Here is a 24778-nt window from a genome sequence, read left to right on the forward strand (position 1 = left end):
TACAGAACTTCTAAGATATTTCAAAATACTGAGCCAAAAAGAACAAGTATGTTATTACATTTTTTTCTTAGAAACAATTAGTTTCAACCCAGCCTGTGGAAACGACCAGCTAAACTTTGACATTCCTTTGCAAAAACTCTGGATATATGAGTGGAGTTGACTCTAGTAGGGCCCAGCTTCTCCAGGTATAATCAGTATTCCTATTTAACCTACCCAACTATTAGGGGTGCAACGTTCATCGTAGAACTCACAGATTTCCAAGATGAACAGTGTTTCAGTGTGAAGCTTTAGACTGGTACCAGAAATCAGATAGTAGTGACTGCTGGATGAATTTAAGAGTTCCACATTGACTTCACCAAACTCAAGAACTGAACCCAGTGACAGACACTTGAGTCAAGGAACTTTCTAGTCACACACACACACACACACACACAGACACACAGTGTTGTTGGGTCACAGGTCAGGCACAGGAAATAGAAAGGCTAAGACTACAAAGAGCTCTGAGAGCCCCACTTTCTACACCACCCGTCAGCATTCCGTTTGAGATTAGTGGGTCTCAAGCTTTATCGTACAAAGCCCTAAAGGGTTCACTTTGAAGGCAGATTATCTGGCTCCACAGCCAGAACTACTGATTCTGTGGGCCTGGGGAAAGGGCAGGAATGTCTCTTGACAAATGCCTGGGTGATTCCAACACACAGGTTTCTGAGCACTCTGAAAACACAAGGGTTTTTCTTGGATCATGAATCCATGGACCCCTTAAGTCCCCGGCATTTTCTTTTTCTATGAATCTTCAAAGACAACTCAGGGCATTATCCATCAAACTTCATCTCAACAAGCTTGCCATCAAGAAAAGTACAAGCTCTGGGGACAGACCATACACAGAATTAGCTTCGATTTCACCTATGTGAGGAAACAAAACAGAAGCAAGCCCAACAGTATGTTTTCTGCACTCACAGGATTCCAACACATTTTATTTTGCAGACCACTGGTGTGTACTTTCGAGGACCAACATCATATAGATTCCTATAAAGTGTCCAGTTAGTGTCCTTCTGTGACAGCTTGCACTGCTCAGGGCCACGCTTGGTGGCTTCAGTTCCAGCTCTAGGTGGATACAGGAGGTCCTGTAGCTCCTGAAGGACACAACCACGCTGCGGCCTCTTCCTTTCAGGGAATCCGTTTGCCCAGTGGCAGGTTCCTGGTTTTCTGTGTTGAGTGAGGCTGGGTGAGCTTACAAAGTGCAGCTTTGGGGCCTGTTAGCAGGAAGCATTGTGACCTGGAGAAGTGGTGCTTTTCTCTACTGAAGAAGGTGCTTGAGGACCCAGCGCCCTTGTGCTTACCGATGGGAGTCCCCAGCTGCTTCATAGTTAAAAGATAAGGAAGCCCCTGTTTTTAAGAAACACAGACAACACCTTTGTAGATTGCCTATTTGTTCTAGAACTACAAAATTTAATTCAAGAAAATATAGGTCCCATGAAAGACTTAAAAGTTTTATAAAACTAAAATCTAGTTTTTCCCAATAAATTGTACTTTAGGCAAACCCCTCCCAAATGCTTCTGAAATAATACTAAAAAGGGCATCTGATTATACAAGAGCAATTAAAAAAATTAAATATTTATTTGAATACCAACTTTTAAATTTGAGCTGCAGTGGTGGCAATGCAGATTTTAACACAGATCACAAAATGCGTGCACAGGAAAGTACAGGCGCGGGGACAAAATGATACTAAGAATTAGGCTAAAGAGCTGCTGATTTTAAACAAGAGGCCTGAAATCACTATACAAAATATAAAATGTATTAAACGCTACCATCCACAGAACAGTCTTTATTGTTGATTATATTTAAAAATTATTTCCGAAGTAAATTAGATATTGAATTATAAATGAGTATCATACATGAACCCCCTATCGGAAGGCAATTCCTTGTCACACTATAGAACATCTAATTACATTGCAAAAAGTATCCTTTTTTCTATTGGTAAAGAACCATTAATGGTATTACTGCAAGTATCAGGAAAGCTAACAAAAAAAAGAATTTTTTTTTTATTCTAAGTGCTTTCCATGCAGAGTAAACCTTACTGAACTGAGTCTGTGAGCTACTGCATAATGTCCTGGGTTGAAGAAATGCCCCCGAGTTGTTAAGACTCAGCTTTACAAATCAAAGACTCAAGGGATCATGCAACCCTGTGACTCCTGGGAGACCATCATGTCACTTACCAATTCTGTCTTTCTAGAATGTCAACCGAGACACTGAAACAGAAAAGGAGAAGACAGGGACTGCCCAGTGACACAGCTCTCAGTATGTCTGGGGTGGGAAGCACCTTTAGAAAGCGCCTATGCGGCAAGAGATACGCATCGAAAGATTCAAAATGAATCAACAGTATGGATAACAAGATCATTCTCAACTCAGAAGCTGCCTCGAGGGTGGGTGCATCTTCAGTTAATGTAACAGGAAAAGAAGGCCATGGATTTCATTTTATTAATTGCATCCACTCACAAACCGACCTAGGGTCACCAGATGTGTAGACACAATGAGATTTGTGTTGTTCTTAGTCTTTAATTGAAGTGATGATAAAAGAAATAGATCTATTTAAAAACAAAATCCAGTAGCTAGCTCTGTCTAGATTAGGAGGTGGCACCAGGTGTGGGATTCACGTTTTGCGTGGCTACTTGAGGTGCGACTTCGATAATCCGAGGTTTGTCGATGATTCTGGCTGTGCGGTTGCCCTTCTCTACAATCCCAATAATCCATGCTTGGTGGCCCTCGCCATATTTGGGGGACTTTATCTCTGCACAGAACCGAGCTGCTTGCTCACGTGGTAAACAGATTAGCAGGCCTCCTGGCAAAGAGAGAGAAGAGTTACTATTTGTGTGGTGCTGGGAAAGAAGAAAGTGGCTTTCTGAGCCCCCGCCAAGGCTGACCGACCCCCAGAGGCTGCTCCACTCCAGAGACAGGGTAATTGATCTGTTGGTAAACTCCTACTACAGTAAAACACGAATAAACCCCGCTAACTTCACACTGAAAATGACCTTCCCTCCACACCACTGAAACGCTAGCAGAAGAGAAAGACGTGCAGAGCCAGAATCACATAGGCCAGTGAGTGACCTACTCCACACCAGGAGACACAAGAGAAGGGCTCCTTCCCTGTGCTTCCCTGCAGACGCCTCATCTCACCGAGAATGATGCTGTGACATGTTTTTAACCTAAGACTCATGAGAAGGCCTTTCCTTGAAGATATCTAGGCACTAGTCTTGACTCTTACCTTCTGCAAAACACAAAAATACCAATTTTCCTTCTTGTTTCTAGCAGCCAGGCCAGAAAGGTTGAGTTTCTAAGTGACCGGGAAAAACCTTTCAGAAAACGAAGGAACCAAGCTAAGTGATTGAGGTTGCTAGCTCATGTAATGCTAACTTGGTGCCCACTAGGTGGCAGAAACTGTTCCAGCCAGATAGCAGCCAAGGGGTCTAACCACTTCTAGTAAGAGCAGTGAGCTGAGGATGCCAAGTCCTGGTAGAGGGCTCTGTGGGCTCCAACCCTGGCCTGATACCAGAATCTTTTAGGGACTCAGGCCCATGCCGACCAGTTTCCTAGGAGTTGGGTCTAGCAATGTGCATTAAACAAGTTCTAGAGAAAATGAAACAGAAATGAGGAAAACTGAGGAAGAAAAAAATAGGAGGTAAAGAAAACTTAGAAGGTAAACAGAGGCAGCAAGGTAAAGGGAGAAAGAGAAGCATGGGGCAAAAGGGAAATAACACTCTGAAGTGGTATATACACCCTGAAGCACAGCACACACACCACGCCACTTTTTAAAAGATCATCCTTTTTAATTACGCCTATGCTCATGAGTGAGGGTGTCCATGGAGGCCAGAGACGTTACCTCCCCAAAAGCTGGAATTACGGGCAGTTGTGAGCTGCCAGATGCGAGTGCTGGAAACTCTCTCTGCAAGAGCAATACATGCTCTTAATTTTTGGGCCATCTCTCCAGTTCCGTACTACTGCACTTAAAACAACTTTTTATTTTAAAAACTGGATCACAGTACATAGCCTGGGCTGATCTCAAACTTGAAGCCATCCTCCTGCTTCCGTCCTCTGAGTATGAGGATTACAAGCATGTACAAGACACACCTGGCTCTTTTTTTTTTTTTTTTAAAAAAAAAGATAGACAGGGCTTTGCTATGTTGCAGAGATCAGCCTCAGACTTGTAACCATCCTGACTCTGCTTTCTAAGTAATGGGGAATGCTGTGATGTTCTGCTAAAACACCACGTTTAAAGAAAAATAAAAAACCAGCCTGTTTCATCTTATCTATGGTTGTCAGAGTTCAAGGATTAAGTTTCCAGTCAATGTGATGTGTGATCTTTCCTGAGCGTCCATCTTCCACACCACCGTATAAAAGGAGAACACAGCCACATTCAACTCGAAACAGCATCTCAGTCCCACTGGAGGGCACTGGGAACCCACAGCAGGAGGGGCACGGCTGCCATGCCTGACCTCATACCAAGTGGGGACTCACTGGTGCCCAGGGCTTTCTTAGCTTGACCAGGGAAGAGGATCCTTGTACCTGATGTCTCCGGGCAGGTCCCATGCATAAGGCCGAACATGTTTCCACAGGCTTTGCTCACAGCTGCCATCTTGGCCAGCACAGGAAGGTTGTGAATCACAAACGACACCTCATTCCTCTGTTGCTTGGCCAGGTTCTGCGCATGGCCCAGAATCCCGAAGCCTGTGATGTCAGTGGCTGCATGAGCATTGAACGTGTGCATAAGGCCTGCAGCTGGGAGAGGCAGAGGAGGACTTGAGAACAACTCACCTTTCCCCACCCAAAGCCTCTCTAAGGAGAGACGGCACAAAGCAGCGTTACAAAGTCAACAGAGACCAGGGTTAAACGCTGGAGACTGGGTCCTCAGTGCAGCTGAAACCACTCAGCCACATGGAACCCAGCAGCAGGTCCATCGAGGCCAACTTCCTAGTAAATAAAAAAGCTGTAGAGAGGAAACCCGTCAAAACAAACCCACAGTCTACTAACACATTTAAAGAATGCCTGACTTAAATACTCTTACTAGAGTTTCCCGAGAACGGAATGACTTTTACTTCTTAAAGCTTTGAGATAGGGTCCATATGTGATCCAGGCTGGCCTCAAGCTCCTACTCCTTCCACCTCACCTCCCAAGTGCTGGGATTACAGGCCTGTGCCACACCAGACCTTCAGGTTTTCTTATTTAGAGCAGCATTAGGGAAGAAGAATCAACTGAGCATGTTTAAACAAAAACTGAACAAAATGTCGTCCAGGGTTCCCACATGGCCTACGGGAACACTTTGCATTAGTGCATTTGATGAGTCAAACTTGTATTTTACAGTCAGCTAGGACACATGGTTTATATGAGGACTCACCGTGTGTTCCTAAATGTGTAACAACATGCACATGAGAAGTAGCTCCACTGCTCTGGCCTCACGGGCCTCTTTTCCTAGCTCTTCCTCCCTTCTCCGCCCTGGCAACCACTCATCTCTTTACTGTCTCCATGGTCTGCCTTTTCAGGAAGGTCATGACTGGCTTCTTTCATTTCATTTAGCAATATGCAGGCGGCTTCCCCAGGCTTTCATTGATGGGCAACCCCTCTTGAAGAACTGATAGTAATATTTCACACCTGGATGTGCCGTTTTGTCTGTTCACCCACTGATCTTGGCTGTTTCTAAGCTCGGCAGTTAGGGGCAAAGACACTATAAACAATCCATGCAGATTCCTGTGTGACGATTGCTGGGGTAAACAGTTAGGCACACCCGTTAGATCATATGGTTAGCAATAACACTAGTTCTGTACCAAGAGGCCTAACTGTTGGAAAGTGCACGTGCGTTTTGCAGCACCAGGAATGAACAAGAGTTCCTGTTGCTCCCTGTTCTTGTCAGTGTTTGGTGGTGTCGCGGCCTGCAGTTTGGCATTCTGACACCTGTGAGGAGCACCTCACTGTTTTAATGTGTGATTCTCTCAGGACACAGAACCCCGAGCATCTCTGGGTGTCTTATTGCCAATACACCTTTCCTGATGAGGTGTCAGTTCAGAGCTTTGATTTTGTTTTCTTATTTTTGAGTTTCAAGAATTTGTCATAAATTTTGGCTATCAGACCACTACCAGCAATGTGTTTTGTAGATTTTCTCCCACTCTGCCTTGCCTTTTCTTCTGTGTATACATGTATATGGTGTATGTGTACATGCATGTGGTGTATGTGTACATGTGGAGGCCAGAAGCAACTGCAGGTGTTATTCTTCAGGTACCACCCATCCTAATTTTTGATTTTTAAAAATATTTTATTATTTTATGTGGATGGGCACTTAGGCTGCACTTGTGTGCCTGGTGCCCATGGAGGCCTGAAGAGGGCATGCAATGCTCTGGAACTGGAGTTACAGATGGCTTTGAGTGGCCATGTGGGTGCTGGGACTTGAACCCAGGTCCTCCGTGAGTTTTACCACTGAACCATCTCTCTAGTCCTTCATGTTACGTTGTGGGACACTGAGACCCGAGGCTCACTGGTTATAATAGACTGGCTGGCGGCAAGCCCCAGGGACGCACCTGCCTCTGCCTCCCAGCACTGGGATTTCAAGGGTATATCACCATAGTCAGTTCCTTATGTGGGTTCAGGGACTTGAACCCAAGAACTCATGACTGTGGGTAAGTTCTTTTTCAACTGAGCTATTTCCCAAGTGTCTTTCATGACCTTAGCTGCTGTGTATAGAACAGTTTTATCTTAATTACAGTGAACATCCATCTTCTTCTAACTGTTCCATCTAACTGTTGTATCTTCTGTGCTGTGCTCCTGGAGGCCTACAGCTATTCTGAGTTACTTTCTATGAAAGACAATGGTCTTCCCTTTGGTTCTGCACATGGATGTGCACTTGTTCCAGTACTGTTTGCCAAAAGCCCCTCCCCGCTGCTGGTTTGGCTCTGCTCTCCTGCCAGATCTCAGGGTGACTGCAGCTGCACAGCCCTAGTGACAAGTTTAATTTTCAAATGGATTGTTAAAGGTAGACTCTCTTTCTAGTAGAACATTATTTGGTCATCCAAAATTCTGTGTGCCAGTGTATATGGATAGGTACATGGATAAATAATCAGTAATGCAAAAGGAATAAGAGCAGTCACTAGGTCCATGTGCATTGTAATAACCAATAAGGCAACAACAGTAAGCTGAAGGGAAATATTTAAAAGCCATGGAGGAATACTTAAAAATGCAAACTGAAGCTGTTTTGGGATGGACAACCATTCACAATTTTCTTCTGCACTTTTGTGGTTTTTTTTTGCTGTTGTTTTTAAGGAAGCATAAAATTGACTTAATAATAACCACAAAGTTCTGGTTAATCAGGAATGACATAATTTGCAATAGCTGTTTTTTTTTTTTTCTAAAGAAAAACATGACAAAGACTTAAAAGATATTTTCACAGTTACAGTACTCATTTAGCCTTATTCAGTTTAAACAATTTTTTTAAAAAAGGTATTTTATGCTCTAAACAAATGAAACACATAAGGAAAATATAATAGACACATTCCACAGCAATCTTTACATTTCTATTTCAATACTAATACATTTCAAAGCATTTTGACACATAAGCATGCAATCATGTACAACTATATATGATATATACTAAAATTTAGTTTAATTGGATCTTTCAAGTAACTCACAATTCAAATTCAAGTGCTTTAGTAAGTGCTGTGTAGGGAGACTCAATATCAATCATTTGTAAGAACCGTCAGGATTGTAAGGTTCTCTTTCCCTTTACACGGTAAACTGTTTCCTCCACATGTGAAGAGCTAAATAAAATATTTTGTGTGTAAAAGCATTTCCTAAAACAATCTGCATTAATGAGATAATTATTATAGTAGTACGATAAGTAGAAATCCCCCAAAGCAAAAACACAAAGGTTAAGAAAAAATAGTAAACACGTTCCAAACAAGGATCAGACAGAGACAAGAGACTTTAATATGGGTGCTGGGATTTCTCCACTGATCTGTATTAGTTTTAAAACTTTTCTAGGAAGGGGAAAAGAATATGATCAAAATATATTATGTTGAGCCGGGCATGGTGGTGGTGGTGGTGGTGGTGGTGGTGGTGGTGGTGGTGGTGGTGGTGGTGGTGCACACCTTTAATCCCAACACTTAGGAGGCAGAGGCAGGGGGATCTCTGTGAGTTCAAAGCTAGTCTGGTTTACAGAGTGAGTTCCAGGACAGCAAGGGCTACACGGAGAAACCCTGTCTCAAAAAAACAAAAATAAACACACACACACACACACGTATACATACACTATATATTGTATTGAAAATTCAAACAAACAACAACAAAATCAAAAAACTTCTCTATTGGAAGCATATAATTCCATCCTCTTTTTTTCCCCTTCTGGAATTTTGAGACAGAGCCTTACCACCCTGCCCAGGTTAGCAATAAACTTTTTAACCAGGCAGGCCTTGACCAATGATCCTCTTCCCTCAGCCTCCTGAGTAGTTGGCTTGGGCAAATCTATTTGTGGAAGATTTGGGAATTCTTGTAATAAACAGAGTTATATTTTATGAAAGATAAAGGTCAGTGCCTAGATTGTTTTTGGGTTCCAGCACCATTTGCTGAAGAGCCCGTCTTTCTTGCCTCTGCTGCTTAGCTTTGGTCTACTGCCAAACGCAGCACATTTCTACACAGCAGGTACTGTCGGAAGGCGGCAGTAGCTGGAGGATGGTCCCGTGGGGAAAGCACTTGCCGTGCAAACACAAGGCCCTGAATTCAGGTCCCCAGAACTAACACGGGGCCTACGGAGCATCTGCATTTCTGCACCCTAAGGTGAGAACCGAGGCAGGGATGGGAATTTCTCAGAAGGTCACAGATCTGGCATATGCCACAGCAAACAAGAGACCTGTCTCAACCAAGGTGGAAGGTGAGGACCAAGGAGACTGTCCTCTGACTTTTACCTACGTCCACGGCACCCACAGGTGCACAGTGGTGCTCGTTGGGGTCGGGGGGCAGTGCATAAAAAGCTAAGAACAAGCTTTCTAAGAAACAATGGCTTACCGTTTTTAAAAGATCCATGAGGTGCCTCTGCTTAATTATAAACTATTTAGCTGGTGTGAACACCAGTAAAACAGTGTGAGATGATTAAAGTGGGGGCTGGAGAGACAGCTCAGCACGCCAGAGGGCTTGTGGCTCTTCCAGAGAACCCAAAGTTTGGACCCCAGCACCCACAGCAAGAGCTTCACAACCTGTAACTGCAGCTCCGGGGGATCTGATGCCCTCTTCTGTCCTTCAAGGGCACTGTGCAAATGTGTTCACACATACAGACACATAAAGACATACTTAAGAAAAGATGCTTAAACCATGTCAAGGATTGCCTTGGTACGCTGGCTGGTATTACATCCACTTGGTACAAGCTGGAGGGAACCCCAATAAGAAAATGCCTCCATCAAATCAGGCTGCATAAGACAGGCTTTGATTCCTAGCACTGCACAGAACCCAGCAGGGTGATACACACCTGGTAGTTCAGCACTCAGGAGACAGAGGCAGGAGGATTAAAAGTTCAAGGGTGGTGGAGGCCAGCCCAGGATATATGAGACTGTCTCAAAAAACAGAACAAAAATAAAAGGTCATAGGCAAATGAGTGATTTATCTCACCCTGAAATTTAATTGATTGGAAGTTTAAAAAAAGCCCCTTCCCCCTATATTTTAAGTTAAATCTTCGGAGACACATTGTTAAAAGTCTGAGAAAGGAGGGGCATAGTGGCCCACACCTTTAATCCCAGCACTGAGGAGACAGAGGCAGGAGGAACTCTAGGACTGAGTGGTTAGCCAAGGCTATAGTGATACTTGATACTTTGTCTCAAAAAAAAAAAAAAAAAAACCAAACAAACAAACCCAGACAATTGATAATCCAATGTGTCTTTGGGAGGCTATAGTTTCCCAGTGATGGCTGACCCTTCTTATCACAGAAAAACAGCTAAGCTCTTATGGTTATTCTCACAACTATAATGTAACAAGTGATTTGCTTAGAATCCCAGTTGTAATTTGATCAAAGTGTGTGTGTGTGTGTGGGGGGGTGTCCAACAGTGTACACTGTACACAGGAGATAGAGTGGAGACACTAAATCAGAAGCATGGAAATTTGATCAAGAGATCTGCTGTCAACACGCCATATAAAGCCCTGGCTATCACATACAAACTAAGATCCAGTTTCAAAGGGCTCATGATGAGTAGCGGGGACATCTTTGTGTTACCTGACCAGCAAGTCTAAATGCAAACACTTGGAATGACAAAGTTCTGATGACCAGTTAACCACACAATGACACTCCATGGTACATCTAGACTCAGTTTTCAATGCTTGTCTTTCTTGTAATCAACAGTTAAGTTTTAGAATAGCCTTTCCTTGACATATTTTGAAGCCTGCAGGCAAAATGTACTCAGCCAGGGTAATTTTACTATATCCCTTATTTACGGGTGTTGTCTATGGCCAAAGAAGCTATTTTACTACAATTAAAAAAACAGCTAGGGCCAGGGAGTGAGCTCAGTAAGTAAGGTATGAAATTGGAGCCCCAGAACGCAAGAAAAAAACCTGTCCCTGGCACCACATGCTGGGGAGGTGGAGACAGGTGGACACCTAGGGCTTGCTAGACAGCCAGCCTAGCCTAATGGGTGAGCTCCAGGTCAGTGAGATTCTGCCTCAAAATACAAGGTGAAGGGCACTCAAATTTGACCTCTGGCCTCTATACACACGTATACACACATGCATGTACACTTGTACACATGTATGCACCCACCTTTATTAATACATATGCATATATGAAAGAAAAAGCAGCACTTGACATTTGTACAGCACCTGCTTTGTGATGGTTTATATAACTGAATAAAAATCCTATACAATAAGACTTACATCTCTCCATTCAATCAAACAAGCCACTATATCTTAACTAGTTTAAAGTCATGCACTAAAGCCTGTGTAGTGACTGGATGAGTAATGGCTACCATAGGCTCATATATTCAAATATTTGGTTACCAGTAGGTGGAAATGTTTGGGAAGGATTAGGAGGTGTGGCCTTGTTGGAGGAGAAGTGTCATGGGGTACAGACTTTGAGGTCTCAAAAGCCCATGCCATTCCCAGTTAGCGCTCCCTCACTGCCTCCTGCTTGTGGATAAGGATGTAAGCTCTTAGCTACTGCTATAGCTTCCTGCTCCCTGCCATGACATGAAGGAGACTTACCCTCCGAAACCTCCAATACCCTTTCTTCTGTAAGTTGCCTTGGTCATGGTGTTTGTTTTGCCACAGCAACAGAAAAGTAATTAAGAGTCCATTTCACAATTGAAAGGGCAAACTGTTTTGACTGCAGTTTTTTTTAATTAAAAAATAATTCATTATTTTAAAATTATGTATATGTGAATGTGCACATGACGCCAAGTGCTTTTGGAGGTCAATCACCCAGGATGGGTACTAGGAACTCAACTCTGATCTTCTGCAAGAGCAGTTGGCTCTCTTAACCACTGAGCTGCCTCTCCAGCCCATCTACTGCTTTGTTGGTGGTGGGGTTTTTGTTTGTTTTTTGAGACAGGGTTTCTGTGTGTGGTCCTGGCTGTCCTGGAACTCATTCTGTAGACCAGGCTGGCCTTGAACTCACAGAGATCCATCTGCTTCTGCCTCCCGAGTGCTGGGATTAAAGGTGTGCAGAGCCCTACTGGGATTCTTAAAGTGCCCCCCCCCACCCCCGACAACTGGCTCGAAGGAGGAGGAAGGCCCATGTGGACATTATGATGAGAAATTATCTACTAGAAGTCACATCTAACACTTTTTACTGAGAACAGGTTCTCCTCGACTCAACAGGATTCAAAACCCGATGCTACTTCCACATTCAAGAGTTGAAAAGTATTAGGGAGCTGTAATACTGAAATTATGAATTAAACACCATCTGCCTATATTCCCAGTAGTAATCTATGGACCCAAAGCAGGTACCAAGGGAAGACGCTGGTGTTTGGTCACTGCCAAGTTCTTCCCCATCCCGGGTCTCCTTCCTTTCTCTCTCCACCCCTCACCAGAACGCCCTTTGCCCCATACCTGTCCTGTTGAGCCGCGCCATGTTCATCATCGCTTCCTGGTATGCCAACTCTACATCTTCCTGGGTGACCACTAGCTTGATTTTATTCCACTTTTCAGGCTAGCCATAGGAACATAGGTGAGAGAGAAAAACGAAAATGTGATTCATCTTTATTCCTAAACACTTAGAAAAGGAACACTTTGCTTAGTCATCTCCTGGGACTGGGGTATGTCTGATATGTATACATATTGCTGGTGATCAAACCCAGGGCCTCACACATGGTCAGCATAGCCTGTACCACTAAGCTACACACTAGTCTCTAGGAATTTTATTTATCTAGTGTGAAAAGGCAGAGAAATGTTCTAACTCTGTGCTCCTCTGTGATTAGTATTTTTCATGGAACTACCACCATGCTATTATTGTCTGCTTATCCCACATTTCCATAGTAAGTATCACAGCATGCTGGATATGTAAATCTAACAGGACACAAAGCAGGACCCCACTCTTATTTGGCCAGGTATAAATTCCTTTATTAACATTGTTTTTAAGGACCGAGGATGCAGCTCCAGCAAGCGTTTGACTTGTATTCACAAAACCTTGAAAATTCTGTAACAAGAACAGAATTTTCCCCATGCCTTGGCTCTTTTTCCCATCTCCTCTATTAGGTAAATGGCTTCCATTTTTTATGTTATACTTTTTTTTTTTTTTTTTTTTTTACTTTAACTGACTCCTGCAGTGAAGCTATCTTGATACAAACATGTAGAATTTCTAACTGTCCATGCTGAGGATAGCCTTGGGTAAGCAAATAAGGTATTATCAAAGGGACAAAAAGACCTTTGTCTGATTGTCAAAGAACTTAGCACAATGATGTAAGTAAGGTTCATGGCACAAAGATATCACAGACCACTAATTGCTCTATGATTCACACATTCACTTAACTGTCTTGAACACTATAAACAATACCCAAGGCTCTGGGGTAGAGCCTGCCTAGCATGTGTGAGGCCGAGTCTGGTCCCCAGTATCACAAAATTCAATAACCTCCCCCACACTGCTAGGCGTTAGGACCAACTTCCATCTCTCCCAGAAGAAACATCCACTCTGATATCTGTACCTGTCATTCCCTGCCTGTCAAAAACCAGTATCCTCAGACTACAGGTTCTAAAACTCTTGACAGTTACCTCTATCTTTATAAAAAAACAACAACAAAACCCAAAACATTATATCTGCCTTTTCAAATTCTGAGTAGTCACTAAAAATAAATAAATAATGAAGCAGTGGTGTGGGAAGCGGAAGTGGAGAGAGAGAGAAGGCCCTGGCTCCCCCACCCCCGTAAGACTGTACAGGCTACACAGTCACTGCACAGCACTTCTGTGACCATCTTCACAGCAACTTCCCAGGTGGGTTCACATCCTGAGCAAAGAGGGAAAATAAGTGAAGAATGTCGCCACCTCTGAGATGAAAAAAAAATTTTTTGAGGTTTAATTTTATTTATTTATTATTATTATTATTCTTTTTTCAAGACAGGGTTTCTCTGTGACACCCTGGCTATACTGGAACTCACTCTGTAGACCAGGCTGGCTTCAAACTCACAGAGATCTGCCTGCCTCTGCCTCCCAAGTGCTGGGATAAAGATGTGTGCCACCATTTGGCAAAATTTACTTTTAATATTTTATGTATATGGGCATTTTGCCTACACGTAAGTTTGCATACCACACACATGCAGTGCCACAGAGGCCAGAAGAGGGTACTGGATCAGTCCTTCTGGAACAGCTGTTGGTCACAAGTGAGTGCTGAGAAGAGAAGCCAGGTTCTCTGGAAAGGACTCGATGGCTGAGCTCTGAGATTTCTTAGTGGCTATATCAAGCCAAGATAAATGATGGATAAGTGACATAAGTCTGCATTATTCTTTCCCAACTATTTCTCAAGCCTGGTAGTTTCAGATGGTAGTGTCAGAAATTAAACACACCACTTGTGAGGGCAGAGGGAAATCTTAGTCATTGGAGCTGTCATGGCAAAAAAAAAAAGGATGACAGCTCTGTAGGATAATGCTTAGGAGAAATATCCTTTTATTCATTCTCCACAAGAACATCACACATCTAAATGCTCTTTTTTGTTGTTTTTTTTCTTGAGACAGAGTTTCTCTGTATAGCTTTGTGCCTTTCCTGAATCTCGCTCTGTAGACCAGGCTGGCCTCGAACTCACAGAGATCTGCCTGGCTCTGCCTCCTGAGTGCTGGGATTAAAGGCGTGCACCACCACTGCCCGGCACATCTAAATGTTAAGTTACTAATCAATTTAAAGACAACAGTAGCATATCACAACAACCCCAAAACCCAGGACTAATATGCCAACAACTAACCCTATTTATATTATTTTGAATGTCACTTCCCAGAATTCTTATTCACACTATCTGATGCCTCAAGCTGGGCCTTACCTCCTTCAAACATTAGATGGATTAAATTTTCATTTATAAGAATATGAATAATTCATCTAAGGCCTTTACCGAAACTAAAAAGCAACTCTGAACGCTAACTGCCCCGCTCACCGCCACCTCACTCCTCAACAGCTCCTTACTTACAATATCCAGCCACTGGTGCACAGCGACCGCAACTTGCGTGCCCAGGGGTTTCGTCAAGACCAGCACATCTCCTGGTACTGCATTATCTGGCCTGCAGAAGAGAGAAAGAGCATGTTCTAGTCAAACTAACCAAGGAAACAAACGCATTATTAAAGCAAAGCGGGAACTCTTGCTAAAGAATGTTTTGTACTTTTTTTTGGTGTCTGTGTGTGTGTATGTGTATGAATGCACATGTGTGTGAGTGGGGCAGAAGCCAGAAGTCAATATTGAGTGCTATCGTCACTTTTACCACCTTATTTTTTTGAAATAAGGTCTCTCACCATTTTGGCTAGAATGGCTGGCTAGTGAGCCCCGGGGGCTTGCCTTTTTTGCCTCCCAGTGCTGGGGTTACAGTGAACACTGCCAACACCCAACTTTTTTTCTTGTTTTTTGTTTTTTCCGAGACAGGGTTTCTCGGTGTAGCTTTGGTGCCTTTCCTGGAACTCACTCTGTAGCCCAGGCTGGCCTCGAACTCACAGAGATCCACCTGCTTCTGCCTCTCATGTGCTGGGATTAAAGGTGTGCGCCACCAACGCCCAGCCCCAACACCCAGCTTTTATGTTGCTGCTGGAGACACAACTCAGGTCTTCATGCTTGCCCCACATATGCCGTCTGTTAGAAGGAAACCTCCCAGTAAGACACAGGAAGCTTAATGGGAATGTCTTCAGCTACTGGAGTAAAAAGAGCTTGGGGAAAGTGAATAAGGTGTTCAACCTCACTCTTATGAGTAAGATTCAAACCACCAAGCAGAAGCTGGGCACACTGCTCTCCACTCGTCATCTGAGATACTTGGAAGACAATGGCAGGAAGATCAAACCCTGCTTTACACAACAGCCAAAATAACAATTGAGAGAGAAAGAGAGCACGCCAGAGTGATCGAGGATAGCTCAACAGCAAGAGTAAGTAAGCAAGGATAGCTCAAGAGCAGAACCATTTCCTTCCCTACACAAGGCCTGGGGTTCAAACCCCCAGTACTAGAAAAACAAACTGACAAAAACCACCGAGCAGAACAGCAAAGATTAAACCTGTTAATCCACTGCCAGTCAGGATATGGAGAATCTGGCTGATCTGTTCACTGCTGGGAGCGGCTCCTGGGAGAGCCTTTATGAAGGGCGGGCTCTCAGCATTACTGGTACACCCCTGACCTAGGGATTCCTAGAACCTGTCCTAATGACCTGCTCTAAGATTACTCTTGGAGTGTTAGTTATGGTATCAAAATAACCAAACATAACTAAAATGTCAATAGCAAATACACAAAACTAGTAAGAGGGTGCCTAGGATGGGAAACTTGGGGCCTCAGCACAGATAAGGGCCACTCTACTGTAGATTCTTTTACATCTTTTAAATTCTGACCCAGATTAACATATAGCTACCAATGACTCATCAAAAACTGAAGTAAGGGCCAGTGAGATGGCTCAGTGGATACTTGCTACCAACTCTCAGGGCCTGAGTTCAATTCGTAGGACTCATGTGATAGCAGGGAATCAACTCCTGCAAGTTGTCCCCCGCCCCCCATAGATAAAACACATAGTAAAACAAGTAAGTGGAATTTCTACTAACTTCAAAAAAATAGGACAGGGTGCCTCTTCTTGTATTTTTTGGTTGTGAGCCTAGTCTTTAACAGCTGAGCCACCTCTCCAGCCTGAGGGTCCCTTTTCTTAACATCAAACATGGGAAGTGAAAATCTGTGTTGAGATCCATCTCCAAAGAATGCAGAGAAATGCTCTCCCACCCCAAAGAAAGCTACAAGACAAGATGCCTGACATTATCAGTCATCAAGGAAACACAAATCAAAACCACAGTGGGATATCACCTACACTATGCTGGCCTGGCTATGAGCAGAATGACATCATAGAACAACTTCTAGAAGGAATATGGAGAACTTGTGTCTGTGCATACACAAAGTAACAAAACAAAACTGAACCTGTAGAACATTCATAGTAATAGGAGAAAACAACTCAAAATTCCACCAACCAGTGAGCAGAATTGTGGTACATACAAACAAAAGCTTACTAGGCCATAAAAAGCACTATGGAGTAGAGTGGTGGTAATACACACCTTTAATCCCAGCACTTGGGAGGCAGAGGCAGGCGGATCTCTGTGAGTTCAAGGCCAGCCTGGTCTACAGAGTAAGTTCCAGGCCGGCCAAGGCTACATGGAGAAACCCTGTCTGGAAAAACCAACCAACCACACAACCAACCAAACAAACAAAAAACAGTAAAAATGTCCTACATAGAATGGTTCCATTTATATAAAGTGCTCAGAACAGGCAGATCTTTAAAGACAAAAAGAAGCTTTCTGGTCTCCAGAGCATTCGGAGAGGAGGAAACTGGAAATGTCTGCATGCAGACAGGCTTGCTGCATGGATGCAAACGTTCTGGCTACTGGAGAGGGAGGCTGACGACTGCTCAAGCCTGTACTTACAAAACCAATGAACTGTACACTGGAAATGCTGACATGGAGGGAGAGCTCAGCGGTGGAGCACGTGGTTAACAGACACAAGCAGCTGTATTCAATCCCAAGTACAAGAAAACAAAATCAGAAAAGCTGTCAAGGCCGCGCTTACCTGCAATTCCTGTACTGAGGAGGCTGAGGCAGGAGGATCATGAGTTTGAGGTCAGTAGGAGATACAGAATGACATCTTGTCTCAAAAAGCTAAGGCAAAAAATAGACAGATAAAATGCTGAATAATGTGGCATATATTTTTGTTAAGTGAAATTTACAAGGTCTAAAGTTACTCAGAAATAGGATCAAAGTTCAGATATATGCTACAAAATTTATGAATATAAAAATACTCCACGTTAATATACTAAGTGAGACACCAACCAAGATGTGTCTGAAGGACCAGCAAGTGATAACTGAGTGGGAGCGTTTCTGCTCAGGGTGATGAAAGTGTCGTAAGGGACCCTGGTGATTCTATACCCTGGATAGGCCAAAAACCACTCAACTGCACACCTGAAATGGGTGATTGTACAGCAAGTGAATGGTACCTTAATTAATACACCTTATTTTGAGAGAGAACGAGAGAAAAATAGGTTCCGACACATGAAACAAAAGCCAACTTACATGATAAATTCATTGGGCTGGCAGACAGTTGTGGCGACTCCTCCTAGAACAATCCAGGGGTTTAACACTGTTTGGCCCCCTGTTACGGAGGTTCCCGCTTCTTCTGCCGCATCTTTAAAACCCTGTATAATTAGCGGTATCACTTTATCCCTTTCCTAGAGTTAAAAGGACACAGATGAAAAGTCATGCAATTCTGTTCAAAACCCAGAGAGGATGGTTCTGCATTTGTAGTTATAAAAAGATAAAAAACCTTCAGAGAACCAAAAGCTGACGGACAGGGTAGGTACAATAAAGCAGGGAACGCTTCTAGCTCTAAGCATGTGATCAAATGCTGGAAGGTGTATGGGTTACAAAGTGAACGAAGCCCAGGTAAGAGTAGGGAGTATAATGCCATTTGCCCACAGGCCTGGCCCAGAGGCTGATGACTATTAGAAGTCAGCTCTCTGCTGGTCCTGAAGAACACCAGACAAGCTAACTACATATCCACAGCCCTGCTTTCAAAGAGGCTTATGTTTAACAAGGAATGGGAGGACCTGCTGAGAGCTGTGAAGTAACGTCCTCAGCTAAGTCCTTGCTGAGACCACTAGCTACTACTGGTCAAAGCACACTGCTAGGTTAAAAAAAAGCGAGACCACAGAAAACTGGGTTATCAGTAAATCATGACAAACTGATTTCGGGGGTGGGGTGGGGGGTGGGGGAAGATATGGAAATAAAAACACATCTTGTCAAAAATAACCTAAATAATGGGGCCAGAGAGATGGCTCAATGGTTACGAGCATGGCTTCTCTTGCAGAGACCCGAGTTTGGTTCCTAGCACCCATATGGCAGCTCACAACTATCTAAGTCCAGTTCCAGACACACACATGGTGTACTTACATACACACTGGCAAATACTCATGCACATAAAACAAAAATAAGTAAAGATAACCTAAACAGGAATCCATGCCTGCTTCAAACAACAAGCTACTGGGTGGTAACACAGAAACATGAGCATGTGAAAGCGTGGAGCCATGGCCCGTGCCTGCTGTGGATGTGGTCCCAGTCCTGAGCCAGCGAGGCAAGGCCTGACTCACAGGCCTGTACTAAGGTTCAAGTGGTATAGCCAAGCTTTACCAAGTCTCCCCTCCACAAAAAACGTTCAGCTTTCTGTCAAGAGAGGAAAGGAGGAGGCGATGGGGAAAGAGACTAGGTACGCTAATTTTAATGTACAGATAGATGCCCCTAAGTAGAGGGCTGCGTACTTGAGACCATGTCTGTAAACATAAAATGAAGTCAACCCAGATCCCAGTGAGTGAACGTCTGACTTACCCTGTCAGTCATTTTATTACTGACTCCAAGGAGCATCAGCATATTGTCACACTCCGTGACGCCCATTGCATAGAGGTCACTGAGGACATTAGCACATGCTATCCTGCCCTAGGAAGAGAGCAGAGATGTGAGAAAGCACAGCCAGGGATTTCCCACCTGTACAAACAAAGACGGAGCCGACGAAGCAGTGGCTTCCGAAACCTCGGGACTTCCCAGGAAGGGCGGGCAGCTCCCAGGCTACGACTCTCAGCTGGTTCCCCTCACTTAACTGTCCAGTCACCCACTCCCCAGCTCCTCTCACCTGAGCAGAACAAAGAATTCACATTCTTCCCCACACTAAATTTCAGAGCCCTGGCTGAAGATGGGGGTGGGCTGGGGTATCAGGAAGAGAAGCAGTTAGCATCTGTCTGTGTGGGAGAGACCAGGGAGCGAGACGCCTACAGTTAGTCACCTAAAGGCGAACTCAGCAGACCACAGGGAAGGGCTGCCTCGGCTGGTTACAGAACAGAAGATGGGTTTTATGTTGTTGGATTAAGAAACTGGTGCAGCTTTTTTGTCAAACTATAAGAAATAAACAGGAAAACCATCTTTTTTTTGTTTTTTGAGGCAGGGTGTCTCTGTGTAGCTTTGGTGCCTCTCCTGGATCTCGCTCTGTAGACCAGGCTGGCCTCGAACTCACAGAGATCCTCCTGGCTCTGCCTCCTGAGTGCTGGGATTAAAGGCATGTGCCACCACCGCCCGGCTGAAAATCATCTTGTTTGAGAAACAAATATAAAAGAAATAAGAAACATACAGACCTAAAGTGGATTGAAAAAAAGCATTTCCCAGTAAATTCTTTTGCTTTACTAGGAATTTAAACAATATCCAATAAGAATGTGGCAAGAAAGACTATTGCTCTGGAAGACTTTTTAAATGTTAAGTTGTCATTGTCTAAATTTTTTTTTTATACACAGTAACGAGACAAATAACAAGATTTCCTTCGGACATAAGGCTAATCAACAGGAACGTGGTGCATCATCTGTAGTGGTGTTCATGTTCATTCGAATTCCAGACACTCCTGCAGCCTTCTTTCTGCAGACCTACTGTCAACACCAGGAGCCCACAGGGAGCATCAAGGGCCATGGGGCACACGGTACCGGCTGCTCTCAAATGCTTCTAAGAGACACTAGGAAAGGATGGATTCTGGGTAGCTTGGCCACATGGAAGGAGGGACACATGGATGTGCTGCTTTATGGGGAATATACTTCCTAATAACCTGTTTACTCCACTGTACCCAAGAGGGAAATGTCCTCATTTCCCTCCCCATGGCCGGAGTTCCTACATGGAAAGCTTGATCCCACTGTCCTTTGCTGTGGGATGGTCTGTATGTCAATTTACTCTGATTGGTCAATAAATAAAACACTGATTGGCCAGTGGCTAGGCAGGAAGTATAGGCGGGACTAACAGAAAGGAGAAAAGAAAGAACAGGAAGGCAGAAGGAGTCACTGCCAGCTCCCGCCATGACAAGCAGCATGTGAAGACGCTGGTAAGCCACGAGCCACATGGCAAGGTATAGATTTATGGAAATGGATTAATTTAAGATATAAGTTTGTAAGCAATATAAGTCTCTGTGTTTCCTTGGTTGGGTCTAAGCGGCTGTGGGACTGGTGGGTAACAAAGATTTGTCCTGACTGTGGGCAAGGCAGGAAAACTCTAGCTACAGTTCTTGCCGCCCAGGAGGACACCTGGCATTCTTAAACAAGTGGGATCTTCCTGTTCTTAGATGGTGAGAAGCAGGGTTAAAGAATAGGCAGATTAAAAAAAAAAAAGAATAGGCAGATTAGAAGGCTGCTGGCTGTAAGCACGTAATGGATGACGGGAAAATGTATCTACACAGTAGCTAGAACTTTGTGTGTGCCCATATGCCTGTGGAGGACAGAGACTGGCGTCGGATGTCTTCCTCAGTCTCTCTCTACCTTATTTTTCAAGACAGGGTCTATTACTGAACCTGGATCTCAACCATTCGGCTAGCCTGGCTGGCCAGCAAGACCCAGGAACCCTCCTGTCGCTGTTTCTCGGCATTAGGATTAGAGATGTGTGTTGCCACACTCAGCTTTTTACTTGGGTGCGGGGGGTCTTCATGCTTACAGGGAGTACTTTTCCCACTGAGCTATCTCCCCTGCCCAGTAGCTACAACTTTAGTTCAGTGGTCTGCTAGACCAGAGTGGCACAGAATACAGTGGTGAGTGGGCATGCAGGTGGCTGGGTAGGTGGTAACCAATTTACCCTAACATTTACAAGAATAAAAGTTGAAGAAGTCCAACTGTCAGTGAGCCAGGTATGGTGGTATACATACACTTTTAATCCCAGCACTCAAGAGGCAGAGGAAGGCACATCTCTCCCAGTTTGAGGTTCTACATTGAGAGTTCTAAAACAGCCACAGCTACAGAGAAACCCTGGGGTGTGTGTGTGTGTGTGTGTGTGTGTGTGTCCAATTGTGATGAGATTTGAAAGCTCCCTTATTTGTAGGAGGAAACATTCAGAATCAGTGTTATTACAGAGTATAGCAACGTCTCCAGCCAGAAACAAAAGACCAGTAACTTTGCAAATACAAAGAGAGACAGGTACAAGGAAAGAACACAGAGAACACCACCAATCACCAGCAATCTCTCAAAACAATGGCACCTTCAGGTATAAAAGCAGCAGAGATGCCCCTGTTCTACCTGATTCGTGTAGTGTCAAGTGTGAGGAGACACGTCGGCCTGCCGTGACTGCAGGAGTCGGGGGAGATATATAACTGGGGTACAGCAAAAGCAGAAAACACAACAAAGAAACAAAACCCAAACCCAAAGGCACATACAAAACCATCCAAAACCAAAACCAAATGCTTTAGTCTCAATTACAAAAATACACAAAGCCAAACTTACCATCATGTAAGGGTCGTCGACGATAGGATAAATGTAATCTGTGGTTTGAACCAAGGAAAGACCACCATGCCTCAAAGGAATGACGCAAGTATCCATTCCAATGCCTGGGAAGATGAACATTGCCAGCAACCAAAATGTAAGGGGAAAAGAAAAGCACTTAATCTTGTATGAGCAACATTTTGCAGGAAGATTTCTACAATAAGATAGCAAACTCCACACTGTCAACAAACTATGTGTATGCCATCAAGAAGCACAACTGAAATAAATTTGAAATATAGCCAGCATAGGATAGGAAACAGGAATAAAATTAAGTCACCAAGATGTAATATGGCAAAAAATTTGAACCTTACTGAGGCCCTGAACATTTTCTTGTGTTGGCAATAATGTACCGCCACACCTGGCTTACACAGAACTTCTTTGAGGGTGACAATACAAATGGAACTGTTGTTATTTTATCGACAGCTAGTTTGAGATATTAATTACCTAAATGCTGTTATACCATACTAGATAGTGTTCTATTTTCCCAAGAGTGAGTGTCTGTACTATATTTTCATACAGAAAATGCCAGTTAGTATTTAGCCTAAGTGTAATGGTAAAGGACAAAGCAGGAATTCAAAGTTTTCTAACCAAGTGTGTTATAAATACCTAGTACCTATGTAATTCAATTACTTGTTTTAGTTTCTCCAAAGCACTTTTCACACCTCTGTGTATCCATACATATTTTTGTATGTACACATGTATGCATCCAGAGGCAGAGGTCAACATCTGGTTTCTTCCCCAATCTTACTCTCCTCCACCTTGTTTTTTGAGACAAGGCCTCTCGCTGAACCTAGACATAACCAATTCAGCTTCAGCTAGGATGGCCGGCCAGTGAGCCCATCACACTTCTTTTAGACAACACCATACTATATAGAACTTGTTTAGAAATCACTTCCTGATGCCCTCTGGAGCAGGCAAGTTGGGGACTTAGTAGATATGATTAATCTGATGCTGGAAAAATCTTCTGAAGTTCAAGATCTTATTAAAAAGACAGCCAGCCCTAGATTATCACTGACAGTGCATTGGTTATTTTTTGTCAACATGATACAAATCTAGACATATCTGAGAACAGAGAAATTCAATTAAGGACCTACTTCCATCAGATTGGCCTGGCAGGCACGTCTGTGGGGCATTTTCTTGATTGTTAAAGAACTGATATAGGAGGGCCCAGCCCACTGTGGGTGGTACCATCCCTGAGCAAGAGGTCTCCGGCTGCCTAAAAAAGCTAGCTGAGCAAGCTAGCACATAGCACCCCTCCCCCTTGGCTTCCCCTGGTGAGGGAGGGACTGTAACCCGAAAGCCAAATACCCCTTCCTCCCAAGCAGCTGTTGGTCACGGTGTTTATCACAGCAACAGGAAAGCAAACTAGGACAACACACTTCTTCCACAAGGGGCAAAGAGTCACCAAACCAGCCGTAGGCAGTATGTTCACCCGAGTGAGGCTGCATTCCAGTGCAGTTCTACTCACAAACCCGTGGCAGGTCAGATTTGTACCTGGAGCCACAATGAGTGAAGCACTGATGTAAAGGAGAGGCCGTGGTGAGCTGGATGACAGGCCAGACCATGCTTCAGTTAGACCGGACAGGCTAAGAGAAGCACATGGCAGAGGAGGAAACTGTCCAGAAACTGGAGCTCAAGGTGCCATCCTGGACTGTGGCTTGTATTAGGTTGATAACACATGACTGTGGATCATGTGGATGACTGACAGGAAGAGGAAATGAGCCTTACAGAGAGGATGTAGACTCCAGGAATACTACCAATAGGCCTTCATCCACAAAAAAAGGGGGGAGTCAGGACAGTATCTATGGGAGGCTGGGGCTGGGACTCAGGAGCAGAGTAGGCCTGTTTAGCATTCACACAGCCCTAGGTTTGATCACACACACACACACACACACACACACACACACACACACACACCCTTCTCTGACATTAGAAGGAAGGAAGGAAGAAAGTCTGAGATGCGTCTCAAAAAACTAGAGCTTCAAATTGAGAGCCAGGAATAGTCCAGGTAGAGGAACAGAGTAAGGTGGTCCTGGGCGAGGTTAAATGCAAGATTGAGAAACTCAAACCAACCTATGGGGAATTCTAGGTTTTCTTAAAAACTGAAACCCTCTATCAAGAAAAGAACACCGTCATCACACTATAGTTCCAATAGCACATGCTTCACAGCTTTCTCTCCAGCTCTTAAGACCCCTTACCTCATGTGCTGGCTAGTTGGATGTTCACTTTATACAAGCTAAAGTCATCTGAGAGGAGGGAACCTCAATTAAGAGAATGCCTCTGCAATGGGAGAGCTGGACCCATCCCTCACCATGCATGCAGGAGAGCTGACCCTGACTCTTGCCTGAGGGTAGCAGTCCCAGTGGAGGCCTGGACTGACCAACTCAGCTACCACCTAGGCCCACATTCAGGGCTTTGAGTTGGCCCACCCCAACATCTACCCAATCTATGACCTGCGGAAATGTGTGAAGGGACCAGTCTGCAGAACCATAGCCACCGGATCTCCACGGCTGGAGCACAGCAAGATATCTGAGAGAAGTTTTGGTGAGAGTTCAGTATCGATGGTGTAGAAGAAGCCAGAGGTCTTAACCAACCAACAACTCATCACAAAGAACATTTGCAAGTAAAGCTGTTTGGGCAAAAGGGTAGACCATGTGACACACCGTGGCTCCCAAGACCACTACGACAAAGAGAATATATGATAAAGAGGAGGGAAAAGACGGAGGAGCAAAATTCTTGTTGTTTTTTGTTTGCTTGTTTTCTTCTGAGGAAGAGTCCACAGGGTGGAGCAGACACGGAAGGACTG

The 24778-nt window shown here is 44.0% G+C and overlaps 1 protein-coding gene across 4 annotated transcripts in view; it reads right to left on the bottom strand.

The window, feature by feature from the left end:
- Positions 1–938: 938 nt before the first annotated feature.
- The window catches only part of Sephs1 (selenophosphate synthetase 1), a 28992-nt gene continuing 5152 nt past the window's right edge, over positions 939–24778 (bottom strand). For 2 of the 4 annotated variants that reach the window (XM_028891903.2, XM_028891909.2), the window contains exons 3-9: positions 21934–22037; positions 19028–19135; positions 17720–17874; positions 14615–14705; positions 12058–12157; positions 4558–4770; positions 939–2836 (exon numbers count right to left, since the gene is read on the bottom strand). In XM_028891903.2, coding sequence (XP_028747736.1) covers positions 2622–2836; positions 4558–4770; positions 12058–12157; positions 14615–14705; positions 17720–17874; positions 19028–19135; positions 21934–22037 — 986 coding nt within the window. In that variant the 3' untranslated portion in view covers positions 939–2621. The remainder of the gene's footprint in view (positions 2837–4557; positions 4771–12057; positions 12158–14614; positions 14706–17719; positions 17875–19027; positions 19136–21933; positions 22038–24778) is intronic. The other 2 variants (XR_003736812.2, XM_028891922.1) reach the window with 2 other exon arrangements.

The sequence above is a fragment of the Peromyscus leucopus genome, chromosome 5 (assembly GCF_004664715.2).
Source record: "Peromyscus leucopus breed LL Stock chromosome 5, UCI_PerLeu_2.1, whole genome shotgun sequence".
In the NCBI taxonomy this organism is placed as follows: Eukaryota; Metazoa; Chordata; class Mammalia; order Rodentia; family Cricetidae; genus Peromyscus; species Peromyscus leucopus.